The following is a 20,328-nucleotide window of genomic DNA, read 5'->3' as shown; positions in this document are numbered from 1 at the left end:
GATATTAGCTACTGGCTAGCTAATTAGCATATGCAGTGTTCCTTTATGGCTGGAATCTACCTCTTGGCCGCAAAACAACAGAGGTAAAAGACGTGAGCCGAGATCGCCTATACATCTTTTTTTTTTTTTCATTTAATTTATTTATAATTTTTCTTTTTTTGTAAAATGGGAAATGCTTGGTTCATGGTTCAATCTGCTGTTAACTGTGGGCTGGAGCTAACTAATTGCTACCAGCAGTGATGAATACTTACTTTTTTGAAAAACCTTCGTATATCCATTCTTCTCCTACTGCTGCTCTAGTCAATAGTTGGCTCTGTGTGCTGCAAAGGTAGGTACACACGCTGCAACGCGCTGCAGGGAAAACATGGACTGGATTCTCAGTGATGTGGGCGTACTCTACATGGCCAAGTGGAATGGACTGGGTAATGGCGCAGTGAAGGGGCTCTCTACCTTACACCATGAAATAAAGGGAAATGGACAGATTTATGATTATAAATTAATGACAGGTAATGTGAATATTTATTTTAACTCCTATTCTTGCCCTATTATATAAAATTTGTCAGAGATTTTTTTTGTAAAAAAAAAAAAAAAAAAATCAATTAAAAAAAAAAAAAAAATCAATAAAAAATATCAAATTATTTAGGGGGGCTTAAGAACATTTTAGGGGGGCTGAAGCCCCACTAAAATAGGCCTAATGACGCCACTGACGCAGATAGTTGTTTATGAGGCACATTTGTATCTTCATTCCACATGTTGTGTTCCAGATGTTTATTAAAGTGTGGCCACACAACTGAAGGTCCTCAGCCAATCCAGTGATGTCAGCTTGTTCAGATGTTTGTAGTTTGTTTGCAGGCTTTCCAAGGTTCCAAGAACCTGATGCAAACAGAAAGGGAGTGGGTATTGTGCACATTTTACATACGGAACATGATTATAGATTTGTCACTAGAAATGTTCCAAACTTAATTTAATGCAGAAGCTCTTTTAAAATATTCAGTTTTCCACTGAGAATAAAAGGATGTCTGCCTTTTATCTTTTTGGTTTCACAGACAGAAACTTGATGGTCAGGTGAGATGGACGCAGGCCAATAGAAAAGAATATGGCAAAAGATTGTAGGCATGTCAAAATTTTAGAGCTGTGAACCAGAGAAGTTATTATACATTTTGATGTGAGACTGGGTCAAACCGGAGAGGATGAATTCAGGTGCTTTTTGGTATACTTTACTTACTGGGAAATGTTGAATGAATTGCACATGGGTAGTTGAAACCAATGTTCTCCTTTTGTTTTTGTCTTTCCTTTATGTCACCTCTCTGTTCTCTCCCCTCAGTCTTTCTCTCTCTCCTCTTGCCTCTTGCTTCCTGCCTTCCTGCCTCATTCCCTTTTTATTTACTTATTATTTTTATGGATATTGGAAACTATTGGTGTGCTATTGTGTTTGGCCATATCTCTGGCTGGAATATCAATGGACTAAAAGGTGTTAAAAAAAAGGTGCTAGGTCATTTTTAAAAAATGTCCTCAGTCTTTCTTCAAGAGCTTCAGTTCAAAACTGGAGAAATTTAGGATCTTCAGCGGCAGCCGGCAGGGGAGTCCTTTGAGTCGACCTCCACATGCAGTGGCAGAGGAGTTGGATACTCATAAAGCACAACATGCAAACTCGGAAGGTAGATTCTCGATTAGAAAGTGACTTTTTTGGAAATAAGTGTACATGAATTAATATTTATATTGCAGCTTCATCTGATGTGGCATTCCTAAATGAACTAACTAGAAATACGGGAATAATAATAACAGGAATAATTACAACTGTATATCAGATGGAAACTTAAATAATCTTGCTCATATAACTATGAAAAATAGGAAAGAACAGCCATCAACACGACTTATTTCTTTCAACAAATGAATTGCAGGATGTGGATGGTCGTGAAGCCCAAACCTACAGACTTCACATATTATTCATATACTCAAAAACATAGAGCTGAAAAGGCTACATTTTCATACCAGGTATAGGGCTAAGAAATGTAATATTATCACATGTTCATAATATAATCATATCATGCTGCAGTTAAGTGTGTATGTGTTCAAATTAGAATATGATAATCAAGTGCTTAAAACATTTGCGATATTAACCATAATTCAAATCAAATATCTTGTATATCAGCAAATAAAACAGGCAAACAGCTGAGCACTTCAGCCGAGAGCAGTTTAACTGTCAAAGAAAGGAAATAAGAATATCAGAAATTAAAGCCACAACTGACAGCTTTCTTCCAAAAAAGGTGGCAGACATGGATCAATTACCAAAAGAATTTTATTCAGTACTTTGGACACAGATTAGCTCATTACTTTTAAATATTATTAATTATACATGGAGGCACCATGTTCTCCCTCAAACAGTTTTACAAACAGTTATCAATGTGATACCAACACCAGGATGGGGGGGTGGGGGTGGGGGGTAATACTCCATCTGAGTGTCGACCATAAAATCATTACCAAAGTCCCAAATAATCGAACTGCCAGATAATCCCAGATACAATTCACTACAATCAATGTGACCTTATGCAAACCAGAACCCTTCAAACCAACATTACGACCTGTGTATCATTAACATCATCAAGCTTTTAACCATCTGGAATCTTCTTAAAGGATTAGAAATGTTTGAACCCCTCAAGAAAATTTTGAAATCACCACCAGCTCAGTGTTATATTAATGGAGCTTAATCTGAGTTTCTTGGATTTTCTTGGATTAAAAAGAGGCACAATAAGGTTGCCTCCCCTTTAATGCTTTATTCACCTATTCTGTCCGGTCAACTGAAGCACATTAGTTGACTCGAACTCATCTTGAAGAAGAGAAGGAGGTCTTAAATTTCCAGATTAGAAAGTTACTCCTGTTCTTCACAGGTGTTTTAAATAGATTGTTTAATTAATAACTCATCTGAAGAACCCTGCACGACCTATTTACATCTCTGTTCACAAAACACAATATATAAGTATCTGACTTTGTTATAAATAACACATCAAAATCATGGAACACATTTTGGAAAAAAAAAAAAAAAAAAAGGAGTGCAATTCAGTCTCCCTACAGACACACAGACTGGAATAATGCATCAACAAAACTCCAAAATGTGGATGTCAACTGGAGCTCTTGGAGGACAAGTGGAGTTAAACATTCCTTAGAGATAATTATGGTGAATTATGCCGGTTCAAACATTTACTGAACTTCAGAATAAATTCACATTTATGAATCAAGAATTTGTTTAAATGTTTACTGCTGAAAGCCTGGATTCCTGAAAACTTCCATGAACAACATGATTTGGTGTAAGGACCCTCTGAGGATGTTCTGTTTAAAGAAGGAAAAAAAAAAAACAGGTGGAACAAACAACATGCTGCTGAAGGAGCAATCGAAACATTACAAGAAAAGCTTGTACCAGCATTGACACACATGAAAATCTACAGTTAAAAAAATACAAATTGATGACTAGAATATTCATACCTTCTGGGTTCCTTCTGCTTTTGTACAAAAGTGAACAAAGTGTGAAATGAACTCAAGGAACAGGTATCGATTACATCTAAAACCAAAAATCAATTCTGCTGAGCTGTGTCTTTTTCAGAACGCTGAAAAAATAAGACGTCCTACAGCATGGCAGGTGTTTTCCGCCTTTGTTTAGAAGAAGTTCATTTGAAAGGACCGAAACAAAAACCACAGAGGCCTCTCCTTCACAGATTTGGAAAGAAATGATGACAGATTATTTGACCACAGAAAAGATACTGAAGATAACAGGAAGCGTTTCTGTGACGTATGGCCTTTCTAAGGCCCTATAAGACTTCAAACACCTTGTGGCTTTGGCTGGGAAGGAAAGATGGGACTTCGATGGAGGACACTGGACATAGAATTACTGTGAAATATGTATGTGTGAGTGTTTGTGTCTGTGTTATGTTTGCAGGTGGGGGCTTGGGCTGAGAGGTATATGTGTTCTGTGTTCAGTGACTTTGATATGAATGTGTCAATATTTCATGTCAGCCTGATGTCCTTGGATAGTATCTACCATCTTACACAACCTCGATTCCAAAAAGTTGGGACTCTGTAAAACATAAATAAAAACCAATGAACCTGTTAGGAGCATTCCTCATCTTTCCCAGTCTTTAGTTGCTCCTGACCCAACTTGTTTGTAATGTGTTGCTGCATCAAATTCAGAATAAACAGATATTTACAAAAATCAATGAAGCTGATGAGGTCAAACATTCCAAGTATTGGCCTCTGTACCGTTATCAATTTAGTATGTGTCAAATGGGATTAGGCAATGATCACAGTCTGTATTATTTAGGTTTTAGACAGCTTTAAAGGTGTTATTATATATGTTTGTTGGTAAGAGTTTGTCAGTAAACCTCATGGTGGAAAGCATGAAATTAAATAAAGACAATTATATTTAAAAAACAAAGACTTATACAGCCAATAAAGCCTATAAAGAATATAGACTTCAGTTCAATGTTGTCTCTTAGTGTTAATGTCTTTGTCATTCATGTTTTAACTGTTACTTGGATGCTCTGTTTTAGCTGGCAACCAGCTAAACTGATATGGTTCCTGTGGCACTAGTAGATCTATGTCAAGTCTCTTCTGTTCTTTTTCACTGTTAACAGTCCTGTACCCAAGCAATGACATGGCCCCTTTACAGACTTCCTGGATGCGTTTGACCTTGTTGTAGGGCAGCACGCTGCGCCAGGCCTGAGAGACATCTTCAGCGTTTCGTGAAGTGATTTTGAAGGCTTCGTTCTTGGTACCTTTGCCTTTTCCATGGGTCACCCTGTAGATCCATTTCCCCAACTGTTCGGTCATCTTCAGACCGACAAACTTATACATGTCATTTATCTCCTCAAGTGGGTTCCGCGCCACATCCTCATAGCGGACCATTTTGTAGCGGCCTTTAAGAAATGGAGGGGGCTTCAGAATCGCCCTTTCATTGATGCGCACATGGCTACGGCAGATCTCCTGTATGACTTGATACTGCACCTCAGCTGTTGGCATGTTCTTCTGCTCTAAGACGATGGCGTCATCAATCGTGAAGGCTTTGGCCGACTGCTCTCTAGACCGCACCACAGCACGAGGGTCTCGGACCAGGTGGATAATGCGTATATCTAGGCTCGGGTCCTGCAGAAGCGGGTAAAGGGATTCCAGCTCAAAAAATCGCACTTCTTTTAACACCACATGACTGTAAGTGGCACAGGCTTCCTCCACCACCCGCAGACCTATGGCATCACATGTCTGGGAGCACACAGTCTGGTTGCTCAACTCATTAGGTGGTGTGAGAGGACAGACCGGTGGTGAGCACAGGGCTCGACTGTGACTCCACATAAACAAGTTGGACACATTATGCTGCTCTGGCAGGTAGACCTCCATTGCAGAGAAGTCACACTGGAATACGCTCCGGAATAGATCCCTCACAGCCATTCGGAGCACCCGTGCACCAGGTCTCTGCAGTTTGGTCCACACATGCCAGGCGGGCTCCATAAGGTAGAAGACAGATGGATGCTGACTGAACACCTGACCCAGGAAGGACGAGCCTGATCGCCACGATGACAGCACCAGAACGTGAACTTTGCCATTGGAGGGGGCAGAGTCACAGGGGCTGAGCTGGACGTACCAGCCCAAGAACAGCACCACTGCTGCCCCCTGCAGGATCACCAGGAAAATCATGGTGCTGAGGTTCACTCTGCAGCGGGGCATGATGGATGTAGATCACTGTCAGTCTCTGGTGTTTGATGTGGATCTTTCTCTTTTTCGTCCTCTGTGGACTCTCCACAGAAAGACAGGGCTAAGGGTGGGAGAGAGACAGAGAGATGGATATGTTGAACAGGAAATGAATGTTTCCACAATGCACAAATCACCTCTCAGCAATAGTTAAAGTTGATATAATACAGTTGATAATCTAAAATAAGGCCACTTTCATCCTAAAAAAGCATTATCAAAATACTTTAACAAAACTGATTGGTGAGCCAAAAGCCTTTCATGTCTCTTGAAAGTTTCAGAAGCAGCTTTAGTATATAAAGTTTATTTATGTTGTACCTACCGAAGCAAGCTTCACAAATTGCATGACAAGTTGATACAGGGCACAGGGCAAACAAACTAAGACAGCAGGCACAACATCAATGAAAGACCTGTCTGGAGAAGGATTTTTCTCTCACTTCACTCTTTTCAGTCTGCACTGCTGACCGTTCCCATGTTTAGGAAGGCTGTTCCAGAGTCTGTGTGCCACATAATCCCTACACTCCAAAGGCATCCAGTGTCACTACAGGGGCCAGAAAGGCTCAACTTTATGCAAATATCTCAGGTGAGACCCAAACATGGTTGTTTTACTGCCCACAGAAACATAAGCAGGTGTTTATTACTCTTCACATGGTGGCTGAGGATCTGGGTTGCTGTATGCCCAGACATGCATGCATCACTCATCATCTCTGCTGGTAACCAGTAGCAAAGCCTGTTCATGGGCAAGCATGTAGTAAATGGAAAGATACTGGTTCCATGTGTGCACTTTTTTGGGCTTGGACATTACCTGAAGAACCTTAAAAGGTTAAAGGTGACATATTATGAAGCTTTTTCAATAAGTTACATAGGTCTATGATTTCCATGAAACATGATTTCGAAGCTGTTTGCTGGAAATAGCTTTTAGGAATAGATTCTCGCCCCCCTCTACTTCCCTCTGTTTCAGCCCCTTTCAGAATGTGCCGTTTCTGGTGTCTGTTGCTTTAAATGCAAATGAGCTGCTGCTGTCCCACCCATGTTACCGTGGTAACGGGGAGAGCGTAGACTCATGTAGCACTACCCGTGTGAAAGTAGCGGACATGGCGGCAATGAACCGACCGAGTGCTTCAGTAGCTCAACTGTACATGTTCGAACCTAAAGCGGATCCTGAAGGGAGGTCTGTGCATATCCACAAAATGATAGCCAAATGTAAAAAAGTGTTGAATGTTATGCGTTGCTTGCGAGGTGTGGAGTGTGGAGCATGTAGAACTATATACATAGGACTTATAAGATCAGTGTTTGACTATGGGTGTGTAGTGTATAGGTCCGCAGCCAATACTCTTTTAAAGAAAGTGGATGTCAGTCAGAGTCAAGCATCGAGATTGTGTTGTGGAGCTAGGAGGACAACCCCTGTAAATGCATTACAGGTTGAGATGGGGGAGATTCCTCTTTATATGAGAAGGGATCAGTTAACATTAGTGTACTGGGCAAACCTAAAGGGGCATAAGGAACATCATATGTGCCAAGCTGTCCTTAAATGTCAGGAGAGACGCAAAAAACAGACCAGAAGCTTTGGATGGATCATATCTCAAAAAGTTGAAGAAATGCATCTGCATATACCCAAAGAGCAGAGGAATTTGTTTGCATATTCCTCAACACAGTCACAATCCGTTAAACGAGCATTCAAATGTGAAATCAAGATTGGTGATAGGACTGAGGAGGCTGAGTTCACTGTGATAAGAGGTAATGGTGAACCACTCCTGGGTAAAAAGACTGCTGTAAAGCTAGGGGTGCTGAAAATAGGTGAAAATGTGGCTGCTGTCACAGACTTAAAGCACACTCTTAAAGAGCAGTAGCCAAAAGTGTTTAAAGGGGTGGGAAAGCTAGACACTAAACAGGTATGCCTGTCTCTTGACCCAAATGTCAAACCAGTAGCACAGCCATACCCTACCATTTAAGGGATGCAGTTGAGAAAAAGATAAATGAACTGATTGACATGGACATTGTAGAACGTGTAGACGGACCTACACCCTGGGTAAATCCTGTAGTAGTACTCCCAAAGAAATGTGACAAAGATATCAGAATGTGCTTAGACATGAGAAAAGCAAACGAGGCAATAGTCAGGGAAAGATACCCCATTCCTACAGTGAATGAAATACTTCAAGGATTGAATGGCTCTGCAATTTTCAGCAAACTAGATCTCAAGTGGGGCTACCATCAGTTGGAGCTAACCCCAGAGTCCAGAGAGATCACAACATTTGCAGTGCACAACGGAGTTTACAGATATAAAAGACTGATATTTGGAGTTTCGTCAGCCAGTGAGCAATACCAACACGAGATCGCTAATGTACTGGCAGGCATTGAAGGAGTTGAGAACATCTAAGATGAAGTGCTCATACACGCACCGGACCAGGAAACGCATGACAAGCGCCTGCATGCTGTTTTGAAGAGACTTTCTGAATGTGGATTAACACTAAACCCAGAAAAGTGTCAATTCAACACGGACAGACTTGTATTCATGGGAATACTGCTGACACAAAAAGGCATTGGACCAACAGAAGAAAGAGTGAGAGCTGCAGTGGAAGCCAGAGAGCTGAAGAAAGCTACGGAGGTTAGAAGCTTCCTTGGCCTGGTAGGCTTCAGCAGCAGGTTCATACCACAGTTTGCTACACTCTCTGAGCCATTAAGACGTTTAACCCGAAGAGGGACTATGTTTATATTCAGGCCCGAGCAAAAACAAGCATTTGAAACTTTAAAGACTGAACTAGCCAGAGCAGGTACCTGAGCTTATTTTGACAAAGAACCAAAGTCATAGCAGATGCAAGCCCGATAGGTTTGGGTTCAGTGCTAGTACAAGAACAGAATGGAGAAGAGGTACCAGTGTACTATCTAAGTTGTAGCAGACTGTGAGCGAAGATACTCTCAAACAGAAAAAGAAGTCCTAGCACTGATATGGGCATGTGAAAGACTACATCCATATGTGTATGGCAGAAAGTTTGACCTAATCACAGACCACAAGCCATTAGAGGTCATATACAGTCGCAGATCTAAACCATGTGCACGAATAGAACGGTGGGTTCTCAGACTACAACCGTATGACTTTAGAGTTGTACACATTGCTGGAAAACAAAACATTGCTGATTCATTGTCGAGACTGCTGTCAGACACGGTACCAAAAGAGATACACAAACATGAATCAGAGGAGTATGTGAGATTCATTGCAGTAAATGCAACTCCAAAAGCACTTACCACAAGAGAGGTCAAAGAAACCTCTGCCACAGACTCAGGGCTAACGGAGGTGAGTAAGTGAGTAAGCGATTGAAAATGGACATTTTTTTTTACAATGTAATCGCATAGTAGTGTCAGAAAAGCTCAGAGCTAAAGCACTTTCACTAGCTCATGAAGGACATTTAGGAATCGTTGGAACCAAGCAACATCTCAGAACAAAAGTATGGTGGCCGAGCATGGACAAAGCTGCAGAAAAATACTGTAAAGCATGTCATGGATGTCAAATAGTAGCCAGACCTGATCCACCTGAACCACCGAGAATTATACCCTTACCGGATAGTCCTTGGCAAGATGTCACTGTGGACATACTTGGACTGTTGCCATCAAACCACTCAATACTTGTACTGGTAGATTACTACAGTCGCTACTATGAGTATGATGTGATGACATCTACAACCAATGAAAAAGTAATTGACTCTATTGACTGTATTTTCAGTAGACATGGACTTCCAGTTACCATTAAATCTGACAATGGTCTGCAGTTCATATCTGAATTGTTCAGAGAATACTGGGAAAACAACGGAATCAAACAGAGAACAACACCAAAATGGGCTCAAGCCAATGGAGAAGTCGACCACCAAAACGCATCACTGATGAATCAGAATTGCACAAGCTGATGGAATTAACTGGAAACATGAACTGAGAAAATATATTACTGTTTATTGTAGCATTGAACATCCAACCACAGGGAAAAGTCCAGCAGAACTCCCGTTCAACCGGAAAATGAGAGGAAAGTTGCCGGACATTTGTGAGTCAAAAACGACTGCTTTGGATGAACGCGACAGAGATGCTGAACAGAAAGGAAAAGCAAAGATGTATGCAGATGAATGAAGAGGAGCTCAGTACTCAAAAGTGGACACAGGAGACACAGTATTGGTTCAACAAGACAAAATGGACAAGTTTACAACACCATTTAACGTAACACCACACAAAGTTGTGGGCAAAACTGGAAACCAAGTCGTAGTTGAATCACCCACGGGAGACCAAAGAAGGACACTATGGACAAGAAACAATACCTGAGAGGGAGGAAAGTGAAATGAACAAAAATGTTACTGTTGGAGGCAGTGTGGCCATGGAGACGCCACCCATATTTTCTGGTCATGTGTAAAGATACAACCTTTCTGGGACGAAATGAATGAGACTCTGGGAAAAATCCTGCATTATAATATTCAAAGAGATCCCAAAATTATGTATTTGGGAGTCATACCTGAGAAAGTAAAAGAACAAGGAGATGTTTATTTATTCAAGGTCTTGATTATTGCATGCAAAAAGGTCATCACAAGGAATTGGATGAAAACTGATCGCTCACTACTTGGACATTGGATGGACATTATGGACGAAATTTACACCATGGAAAGTCTAACTTACCACTTGAGGCTGGAGATATCTACCTTTCACCAAAAATGGAGGAAATGGACAGCGTTTAAGGAGCTTGAAGCTGAATAATCAGACTATGTGGACCTCTTTGTTAACCACTTACATAATAAGGAGTAAGAACTGCCCCTCTTGGTCTTTTGTTCCTTTTGTTTAAAAAAAAAAAAAACAGTTGTAAAGAAATAATTGTCTTGAACCATGCTTTACTGAAAAATAAAGTTAAAAAAAAAAAAAGAACAAAAATGTTGACATTTACACTCCAACACCACAAGAGGACACTCAGGGTCCAGAGAAACAAACCAGACCCCAGAGGGCTAAAAGGACACCTGGGAGGTTTCGTGATTTTGTGGTGAAATAAATAAAGCATATGGGTTCTAACAAAAAAAAAAAAAAAGTTCATAGTTATAAGAAAATCCTATTTGTGTTGTGTAGAAAATCACATTGTAAGACAGCGAGACGAGACGATGTAAAACAAAACAAAACAAAAAATACATGTATGTGAAGATAAACTTTAACTCCAAGGAAAACATCAATAAATCAATAAAAATAAAAAACTAATCATGTTTCTTGCTTCTTGTTAACCACATGATGATGATCACGTCAGGTCAGATTTTTGTATGTGGCAGTGCAGTTCACAAATGGCGGACAGCAGCCCCTCCCCTTTCGCTCAGCGTATCGCCCATGCATTGCAGAGGAACAGAACTTTCTGCTAACAAGCTGCTTTTGGCGTAGTTCAACATAGAAATCATGGCGAAACAAATCAGTTTGCTTCAGTATTTTAAAAAAAATGTTGTGAGTAGCAGGAAGAAGGGTTGGGGGAATCAAGGCCACTGTGGCTGCAGGGCATATAGTTGTTTGCATGGCATAAGGCCAAACTAAGGTAGCATGGTGTCCATGGTCCTCATGGCCATTGTGACATTCCTGAATGCTGAAGTGCTGTACCCTCTTACTTAGGGCACCCATGTTAACCAGTTGGGCTGCTCAGAAAGAGCGTGAAGCTCTACAGCTGGCTCACGATCTGCAGCGATAGTTTCAGCATCTGTTCTATTGCTCTGCGTGCTGCAACCGATTCTGGCAGGAAAACACACTGACTGCCTATTACAAACTATAGAAGTGATATTTTATCTATGGTAGAAATGACCTGATTCCGATAAATGATGAAGTTTGCATGCTATGCCTGCCAGCCCTTTAGATTTTCATGGCCCTCTTCTTGCTGTTGTGCTGAAATGTCAATTTCCTGAGTTCACAAAACAGTTAAAAAAGGGAAAAGATGAAAGGGACATGGTGTTGTGGACTGTCCTTTGTCTCCAGCGGGAGACCAAGATCACTGCTGACTGCGGTGATCCATGCAAGTGTAGCATAATCTGCTGTGCTCACTGAACAAGCCCTGACATGATGTCCTCACCTTCAGACCCTCAGGATACAAATGTAAACACCTGACATCATGGCAGATCCTTCCTCCCCTCTCTTCACGTCCCTCTCTGCCATCGTTCAGCCTCAGCTCTCATCTGTAGCTGGTATTATTCACAACATTCTGGAATGATTTTCTAACATCCTTCACTCCATTTCACGTAGTTACAGTAGTTTAACTTTACAGTATCTCACATCATGGCTAGATGAGGATTACAACAAACTCACCGTCAGGTCATGAAAATGAAAATAAATCTTGAGTTAAGCCTGTGCTGATTGGCGATTGGATCGTTAATATTAAGGCCATTTTAACGAACTATGCTATCAGAACTAAGATTTATAAAAATAAGCTTGAGTGCCAAGTGAATTTCAAATCATTAGTTAAACCAAGCACAGACACATGGACTTTCAAAAGGGAGCTGTTTGAGCACAGGAGACACTGCTACTAAACTGATTTAAATGATTATTTACATATAAAATCCTAGAATAAATATTGAGCTATTTTGCTTGCAGAGAGCTTAAAGGTTCCATTATATCAATGCTCCGTCAGCATCTGATCTCACCCTTGGTGGGTGTGTTGCTGAGGACTCAGGGAAGTGCAGTGTTGAGTACCAGCTCTCCAGAAATACAGAACATATTTATTAGTGTGTTACTGCCATCACAAGTACACACTCTGAGTGTAATGAGAGGTGACCCCCTATGATTTGACGATGCCTATCTTGAGTTACTAATTCCTAGACCTGTGATTCGCTGATGTTGCTGCATTTCCAAAGACCTCACAAAGACCCAGTCAAGCCTCTGAATCTTCTTGCCCTCATGAGTTGCCACATACTATAATTCCTCTAAGTGGGTGTGGCTGTGATTCATGGGGACTGGATCCAGGTAATGGGCAGTTTCAAACAAATTTCTATTTCCTTGAAATCTAGACCACACTGGATTGTTCAACAGTCAGAAAAGCCAGGATTAATGTTGCGTGAAACAGCACAGCAGCACTGTTGAATGAAAGGAAAGAGCTGAGCATCCTCACGAATTCTGTTAAATTACATACATTTGCCAAAAACATCAAGCCGCTTTTCCCCTTTGTGCCTATGTTCGTTATCCATTGCTATAAGGTATCACAGACATCTGTTTGTGCAAACATGAGTCTGACTGGAGGCACTGAAATGCAAAACTGCCTGGTGTGGCATGTAACTGTCCCCTAGTTGACTCATTCGAAATACTAACATCTCCAGGGTCACAGACAGTGTGGATGTGACTCTAACTGTTGAAGCGTTTGTGTGGATCATATTTCTGCCTGTGTCAAATATCTGTTACAATGCTGCTGATAACACATTCAGCTGCATTTTGTGTACAACTTTAATTGTGTCTCCAGTTAATCAATGGTGAATCATTAATAAGGCAATAGTGGTGCAGGCAAATAAGCTCTTCCCTTTCATTGCAGGGACCCAAATTCAATTCCCAGCAATTGTGGCTGGTTGCTGTACCTGAAAGAGACAAAGGGAATTAGGGTTGCAGGCCAGAGGCCTGGTGAGGCTGATGAAATGTGTAAAACAGCCTCCTCTACTGATGATTCTTCCAGCAAATGTTCAGTCACTGGATAATAAGATGGATGAACTCAGCAGCATCACTGCTTCAGCACTGCAGAATGGTATGTGGTCCTGGACAACAACATTAGCACATGGATGGATGTGGCCTTTGGCTACATCAACAAATACATCTGTGACTTTGTACCAAGGTCGACTGTGTGGACGTTCCTAAATCAGAAGCCCTGGGTTAACAGGGAAGTCAATATTAAAATGGGAAATATGGATGAGCGCAGGACATGCAGTTATGCGCTTCAGAGAGAAAATACAGGGACAAAGTGGGGTCAAACTAGCAGGGCTCCAACTCCAGGAACATGTTCTGGATTACACTTTGTGTTCTTCCACAAACGCAGGCAGAAAATTGGCATGAAGGCAACACAAACAAACATGTAGGAGAGTGAACAGGACAGGGCAATTTCAAACAGGAGGACTCAAACAAGCAAAGACCAAACCAGGAGCTCATTTCTAAAATGGGTTATTCTGTAGCATTGACACGGTTTGGCCATGAAATATATGACACAGAGCAGAAAGTCATACTTTACAGGTTATGCTGCAGACTAGTCCCAACAACAGACTCAAACACCTCTTTCATCACGTACCCCAGAATCACGTCAAACAGTATGAAGAGAGTCTATGGAGTCTATGGACGAGAGCCACAAACGTACGGTCGAGTGCTCCAAACAAACCCTGGATGCACATGTTTCAAGAGGCTTTTGCCCGCGGCACAACATATGGCAAAGAATCATGACAAATTCTTTAACATTTAACATTTTAGATCTTGTTACATTCTGACTTGAAAATGTGCACAAAGGTTTGAAATAAAAGGAGAATTTATTTTCAAATCAGATATGAGCAAGTGCCTTTTATTTGTCAAGTATTTAATTCAAAGCGTAATGAGAAATAGGCAATTTACAGAAGATGTGCTGTACTGTGATTCTCTCATTATCTGGATATGAAGTGACCCATACTGGGATATGTGGGCTCAGCTGTGTCTCATGTCTCACAGCTGTAAGCATGATGTAATATTTTTTCTGACAATATGCATGCAAATGTGAGGTTGTCTAGTGAAAAGGCACCAAATAAATATATTTATATACATTTTGCAACCTAGGCGGAGCAGAGTGTCCTCCTCTCTGGACAGAGGCTGCCACAAACACACACACACGCACACACACACACACACACACTCTCATGCACACATCTGCTCAGAACATGGTGGTTTATGTTGGGAATTGTCATTTTTGTGATGGTTTATAATAAAAAAATCTTGTTAGTAATGTTTTGTATTACTTTGTTACATATTACTGTAACATGGTACTTGTGTCATGCACAACACTGGTTGCAAAAAACATCAAATGCCACGATGAAACTAGCTCTCATGAGGACCACTGCAGGAAAGATTAACCAGCTAACAGCATCTCACGTTAGAGCCCACACACAAGCTTCACAGAGTTCAAGTAGGAGACACACCTCAACATCAACTGTTCAGGAGAGAGTGTGTGAATCAGTCCAATAGATGCAAAGAAACCACAACTGAGACAGACCAACAAGAAGAAGTGCGTGGGCCAAGAAACGCAAGCGATGGACATTAGACCAGTGGAAGTCTGGAAATCTAAAAATACTTTGGTCTGATGAGTCCAAATTTGAGGTTTTTGATTCATGGAGGAGGAGGTCTGATGGTGTGAGTGTGCTTTGCTGGTGGCACGGTTGGAGATTTGTTCAAAATTCAAGGCTCAGTAGTATGTGAGTGTCTGTATGTGTGTATGATTTCTGCATGTATTGCCATCACGGCAAACTGGGGTCTGGAGACACCTACTGTGGTGGGAACTACCACCAAAGCAGTTTTCAGTACTCTGCCCAGTGTTTCCATGTCTGGCTGCATGATTAATTCATAAATAAAATTTGACTTTCAGTTTTAATTTTCAATTAAAAGTTTCACTTCCAATGATTAGAAAAACCACATGACCAGACCAACATTAGTTTTATGTGGCCTTCTGTTTGACAGCGATGCTCTCGTTTTATCTTGCGTTATAAATCCAGTGTACCTTGATCCTCACAGCAGTGCGTATTCGCCCCACAGTGACTCTCAACCAGGCTGTGGCATGTTTACTTCAGCTCACAGCAGTCAACTGAGCTGCCACCACTTGGATTTTGATGACTGTCTACAGGTGCTGTTACGGTACTGTTGCTTGGAGCAGCCAGAAAGGACAAGAGTTGCATTTCAGCAATTCTTTGTCACATTTTATACATAAAAATTATTAACTGAACTGTTACTTAAAGTTCACAGTTTAAACAAAGCTTTTTTTTAAAGTTGAATGAATTCATGTTTCCACAGCCAGCGAGTAACTGTGTTCAATAATCATGACCTCAATGTTGACCAAAATAAATGCAGTTATGATTTTTGCCAGAATCAAGCAGCCCTGCTGTCTGTCTGTCTGTCTGTCTGTCTGCCTGTCTGTCTGTCATTGCTCTGTTATTATACCATAAATCCCTTTACTCCATCAAAGATCAAACATTTCAAGTGAAACAAAGACAAATATCAAGTTATTACATTCAAAACTAATAATCGTCAGCTGCTAAGAACATGTGTGACAGATGTGGCATTTCACAAAAACAGATGGCTGCAGACAGCCTGGCAGAGGGCAGACATCCATTACACATTGTATCTTCATTATATCATCCAGTTCCAGAAGCTTTCCACACAGAGCCTTTAGGTGGATAATGCAATGATAAGTCATCAGAGGTGTGTTGCAATTTCTATTTTGATTATTGTCCTTCGCGTTTTTTTCTCTACACAATGCAGGTGCACCATCAGGCTATTTTAGTTTGATTTATGGACCTCTCGACCGCATCAGAAATGTCCTTCCCCATTGTCGTCCCATGCAAAGCAGCTACATACAGTGGAATTAAACAGCTGAACTGACCATATGAATTGTGGCTGCTGCTCATACTACAGCCCCTTTGACCATCTCAATCCAATCTGTTTGGCAGAACTTAAATGTAATGATTCATATCAATGCAAAAAAAAAAAAAAAACTTTTTTTTTTTTTTTTTTTTTTTAGAAAAAGTATGAATAAAAATCACTTGAACTTCATGTATCATCAACTTTACTGTTCAAATGTCACAGCTGGTTGTTGAAGTTTTTGTGTCGGACATGAGTTTGTTGTGATGTTGAGATATGTAACACACACTGTTTTCACACCACCTCCATGACCCCCCGCAGCCAGTGAGGTCACTCACAATGGGACAGCCCTGGACTTCTTGACGGTGTTTTAAAAAAGTCTCCAGCAAATGTAAAATTAGGATTTTTATCACTCTAACCATCCCAGTGTTCACACACGTCACGGAGCTCCGCGTGGCCCCCGGTGAACTCACAAAACCTAATTTATGGGGGGTTGCCATGAAACGAAACTGTTCCGAGTTAGTTCAAGCAAAGATAACTTTCTGCATGTCTTAAATCACCAGCCAACCCGCTATTTTCCCAACGTGTCTCAATTCTGAATTCAGAGGACAAAAGGACGAAATTACTGATGCGTTGTACCAAAGAAGTGAGTCCTCCGGAAACGAGCGACACGAATGAGCAAAGTGAAGAAAAGACGGTCCTGGCGGCCAAGGAAGAGCAAGTTTACTTATTTTATCTGACCAACACTTGGCGGATATATCTTACCTTCAGCTTGGTTTTCAGCCTGTCGACAGAGCCGGTGCGCGGTGCTCCGTCCCGTCCCCGCGGTCCTCTCCTCCTCCTCCCTGTCCTCGGCCGGCGGCTGCTCGGTTACCTCCACTGCCCGCTTGTGTACAGAGCGATGTGTTGAGACGTGGCCAGAGGCTCCGCTGAGCTGACTGGCAGTGGGCTGGGCGGGGGCTGGTGGTCCGAGATACAGGACGGTGGTGGGTGGGTGTAATGGAGCAGGCGGGACCTGAGCCAGTTCATTCAGTGTCTCAGCAGCAGGAGGACAGAGGCACCATGCTGCGAGGTAACCTCTGAGGGACCGTGTTACATCTGCTGAGCCACGAGTTTGCGAAGACACAACAGATCTCTCCTCAGCTCATAGCACTGTAATAAATTACTACCAATAATAAAGTTACATTACTCAACGAGAAAAGTGTGTACAGTGATAGTGCATGATGGAAGCTTCAGGTCCCTGTGCTATTAATATTATCCATCCTTTGTTACATATTATGCAAAACTGGTGAGTAGCTTAAAAGCTCAAAATACTGTGGATGACTGTTATTGTGTCGATGGATGGAGAAAGTGAAGTTTGGTTCCTGTTGGCCACTCAGATTACATAACAAAGATTTTACAAGCAGCTGACTGCTGGTGAACAGTTACTGCACATTCCACAAGTGAACAGGTTCACCGGGAACAGGTGATAGTGTCATGACTGGGTATGAAAGGAGAGTCCTCAGAAGGCTCTGTCATGTCCTGATTTGATTCTTTGGACATGTTTCCATTGTTTCATCTATTCATTCAGGGTTTCCAGTTTTAGTTTATATCTTAGCTCTCTTCTCATCACAAATTTTACAGATAAAGCAAAATTGTTTCTAAGTGTCAGTTTGTGTCAAAGACTTAATGGAGATGAAGGAAAACCTGATGTGGAAACCCAGTGATTGTACCTCAAGAAGCTCTCAGAGCTGAACTTCAGGCTCCAGCAGCTTCTCAGCTCTCTGCTTTCAAATGTGAAATCATCTGAAGTGAAATTAAAGCTGCGGCAAGTGCAGCTGGAAAGAGGTAACACTGTGCATGTTCCTACTCTGCAAGAACAAAATCCTGCTGTGACATCAGAATATGAGTCTGAGAACTCCTTCAGGAACTTGGCAAGAGGTTTCAGGACATGAAAGGCAAACTGAAAGAAGTGAACATATTTGTTTGTGGCTCTAGCTGATGAGCCAGACAAACCACCTGCAAAGAAATCATCAAGCTGCAAACAAACAATGAGCTCAAAGCTAGGTGCAGCAACCTACCTGCGTGAGTTCCAGTGTCAGTGCTAGAAAAAATGTCCAGGGTGGGACAAGGCTTATAGCAGGGTGCCACCAAATGACTGGCAAGTGGTAATATAGTCATGCATTGTTTAAGTGAAATCATTCGGTGATATACTCCCCAGGAGAAAAGGTTAAGAAAAAAGAATCCTAAAAATAGTGCATTTTCGTCACTTTCCTAATATTCTGATTAAAAACGCAAGTACAAATCAGGTGTAAATGCAAGGACACATAATTTACATTGACTGAAGCATGAATGTCGACGTCATTATATAGACTGACCTCGCACACAGATGGTAATGCATAAAGAGGTCCTGGCAAATTGACAGACAAAGACATAATCTTGCCGTGTCCTGCACCTTCTAAAAGCTTTACAATGGATTTCATTTATCACAGCCATAGCTTGACTCACAGTGATGGCGGAGAAAACACTGATATGCTTTTAATCCACTGAGGGGGCACAGTGAACAAAGTGAGGGGGCATTGACCCCCGGCGCCCTCTTGTGGAGCCAACGCTGTTGAATTCTATAAGTTATGTGTACATTCTGAGGATTTTCTCATTCTAGGAGACAAACGCTGAAGATTTCCTCTCTGTTTGAGATGACCTGCTGCTGTGAGCAGCTCTTTTCAAAACTGACTCCCACAAAGACTCAGTTCAGCTCAAGACTGACTGACCTAAACCTGGAAAACCAGCTGAGAGTAGCATCATCATCATCATCATCATCATCACAACCATCTGACATCAGACACCTCACCAAAGAGAAGCAGTTCCAGTCACTGCAGAGGTTAGTGTGATACAAGTGTTCAATAATTTAATATGAATGATGTTCAAAAAAAGGAAATAAGAAAAAGGTTCCCCACCCCCGCCATAAGCTTTTATATTCATAGAGTGACTTCAGCTCTGCCTCTGGTGCAGACCCTGTGTTACAGACCCATCCAGGAATTAGGCCCTTCTGGGAGAAATCAGCATTATTAATGTTATTACTATAGATATTTTTGGTTGTGATTTATTATTAGTATTATTGTGTTTTTATTGTGGAATGCAACTGAAAGAAATGACAACGTGTTTTTAGTTGTGTGCATCGACTCGAGTGACGCCAACCTCTTGAGAGTTTTCTATGTTTTGTTTTTGTTTTGAAAGTGTAGCCATCACCGTGCCATCTCTCCCGTCACCTCCCCTGCCCTCTCCTCCACCACTGCATCCTAGCCAAGAAGCAAAAAAAAACCTTTACTCCAGCCTACCAGCAGCCAGCCTACATCGCTGCCTGCTAGCATTCAGCACTGTAGCTTGCTACGAGCCTTTAAGCTTCCAGCCTGCTAACCTCTTCATCCTGCATCTCAGCCTGCATTCTAGTGGATCATCCACCTGTCTTGCTCCTGCATTACTTGAACCCCACAAGCTTTCTGTGGATCAACTGAGGATATTTGATTCTTGGTTATTGTTGCCTGTTGGATTAGTTTGACCGTTTGGACTTCCTTCTCTGTATTTGACCTTTGCGTGCCTCACCATCCTATAAGCTTTGCACCTTATTTCTTGTGTAAATATTCATTGAATTGCTTCAGCTCTGCCTCCTTTGTCTGCATTTGGGCCCAGCCTCCTCTTTTCCTGCTACCCTGCTTGCACAATTGTGACAGGGTCAAGCAAGGATGGGCTGAGGATTTCACTTTGTGAAAAACTGTGTCGGCAAATAGCCCACAGCTTAAGAGCAACATTTATCAATGCACAATGACAAGGAATTTAGGATTTCACCATCTACAATCCATAAGGGGCAGCTGTGGCTCAGAATACAGAGCGGTTGTCTACTAATTAGAAAGTCAGTGGTTCAATTGGACAAATTACTGAACCTGATAGCTGTGCTATCAGTGCGTGAGTCCACATTTCAATCAGTTTTTGGAAATCATGGACATAGTGTCCTCTGGGCTAAAGAGGACCATCCAGATTGTTGCCAGCGTAAAGTTCAATAGCCAACAT

At 41.6% G+C, this 20,328-nt stretch overlaps 1 protein-coding gene across 1 annotated transcript; it reads right to left on the bottom strand.

The window, feature by feature from the left end:
- Positions 1-2,282: 2,282 nt before the first annotated feature.
- On the bottom strand, positions 2,283-17,227 carry chst6 (carbohydrate sulfotransferase 6). Its single transcript, XM_076733336.1, has 2 exons — positions 17,047-17,227; positions 2,283-5,797 (listed from the first exon to the last, which is right to left on the bottom strand). Exon 2 carries the CDS (start codon positions 5,707-5,709, stop codon positions 4,513-4,515), a length of 1,197 nt encoding a protein of 398 aa, XP_076589451.1. The 5' UTR covers positions 5,710-5,797; positions 17,047-17,227; the 3' UTR covers positions 2,283-4,512.
- Positions 17,228-20,328: the final 3,101 nt, after the last annotated feature.

This window comes from Chaetodon auriga, chromosome 6, assembly GCF_051107435.1.
Source record: "Chaetodon auriga isolate fChaAug3 chromosome 6, fChaAug3.hap1, whole genome shotgun sequence".
Taxonomy (NCBI): Eukaryota; Metazoa; Chordata; class Actinopteri; order Chaetodontiformes; family Chaetodontidae; genus Chaetodon; species Chaetodon auriga.
This window is presented reverse-complemented; position numbering and strand designations above follow the sequence as displayed.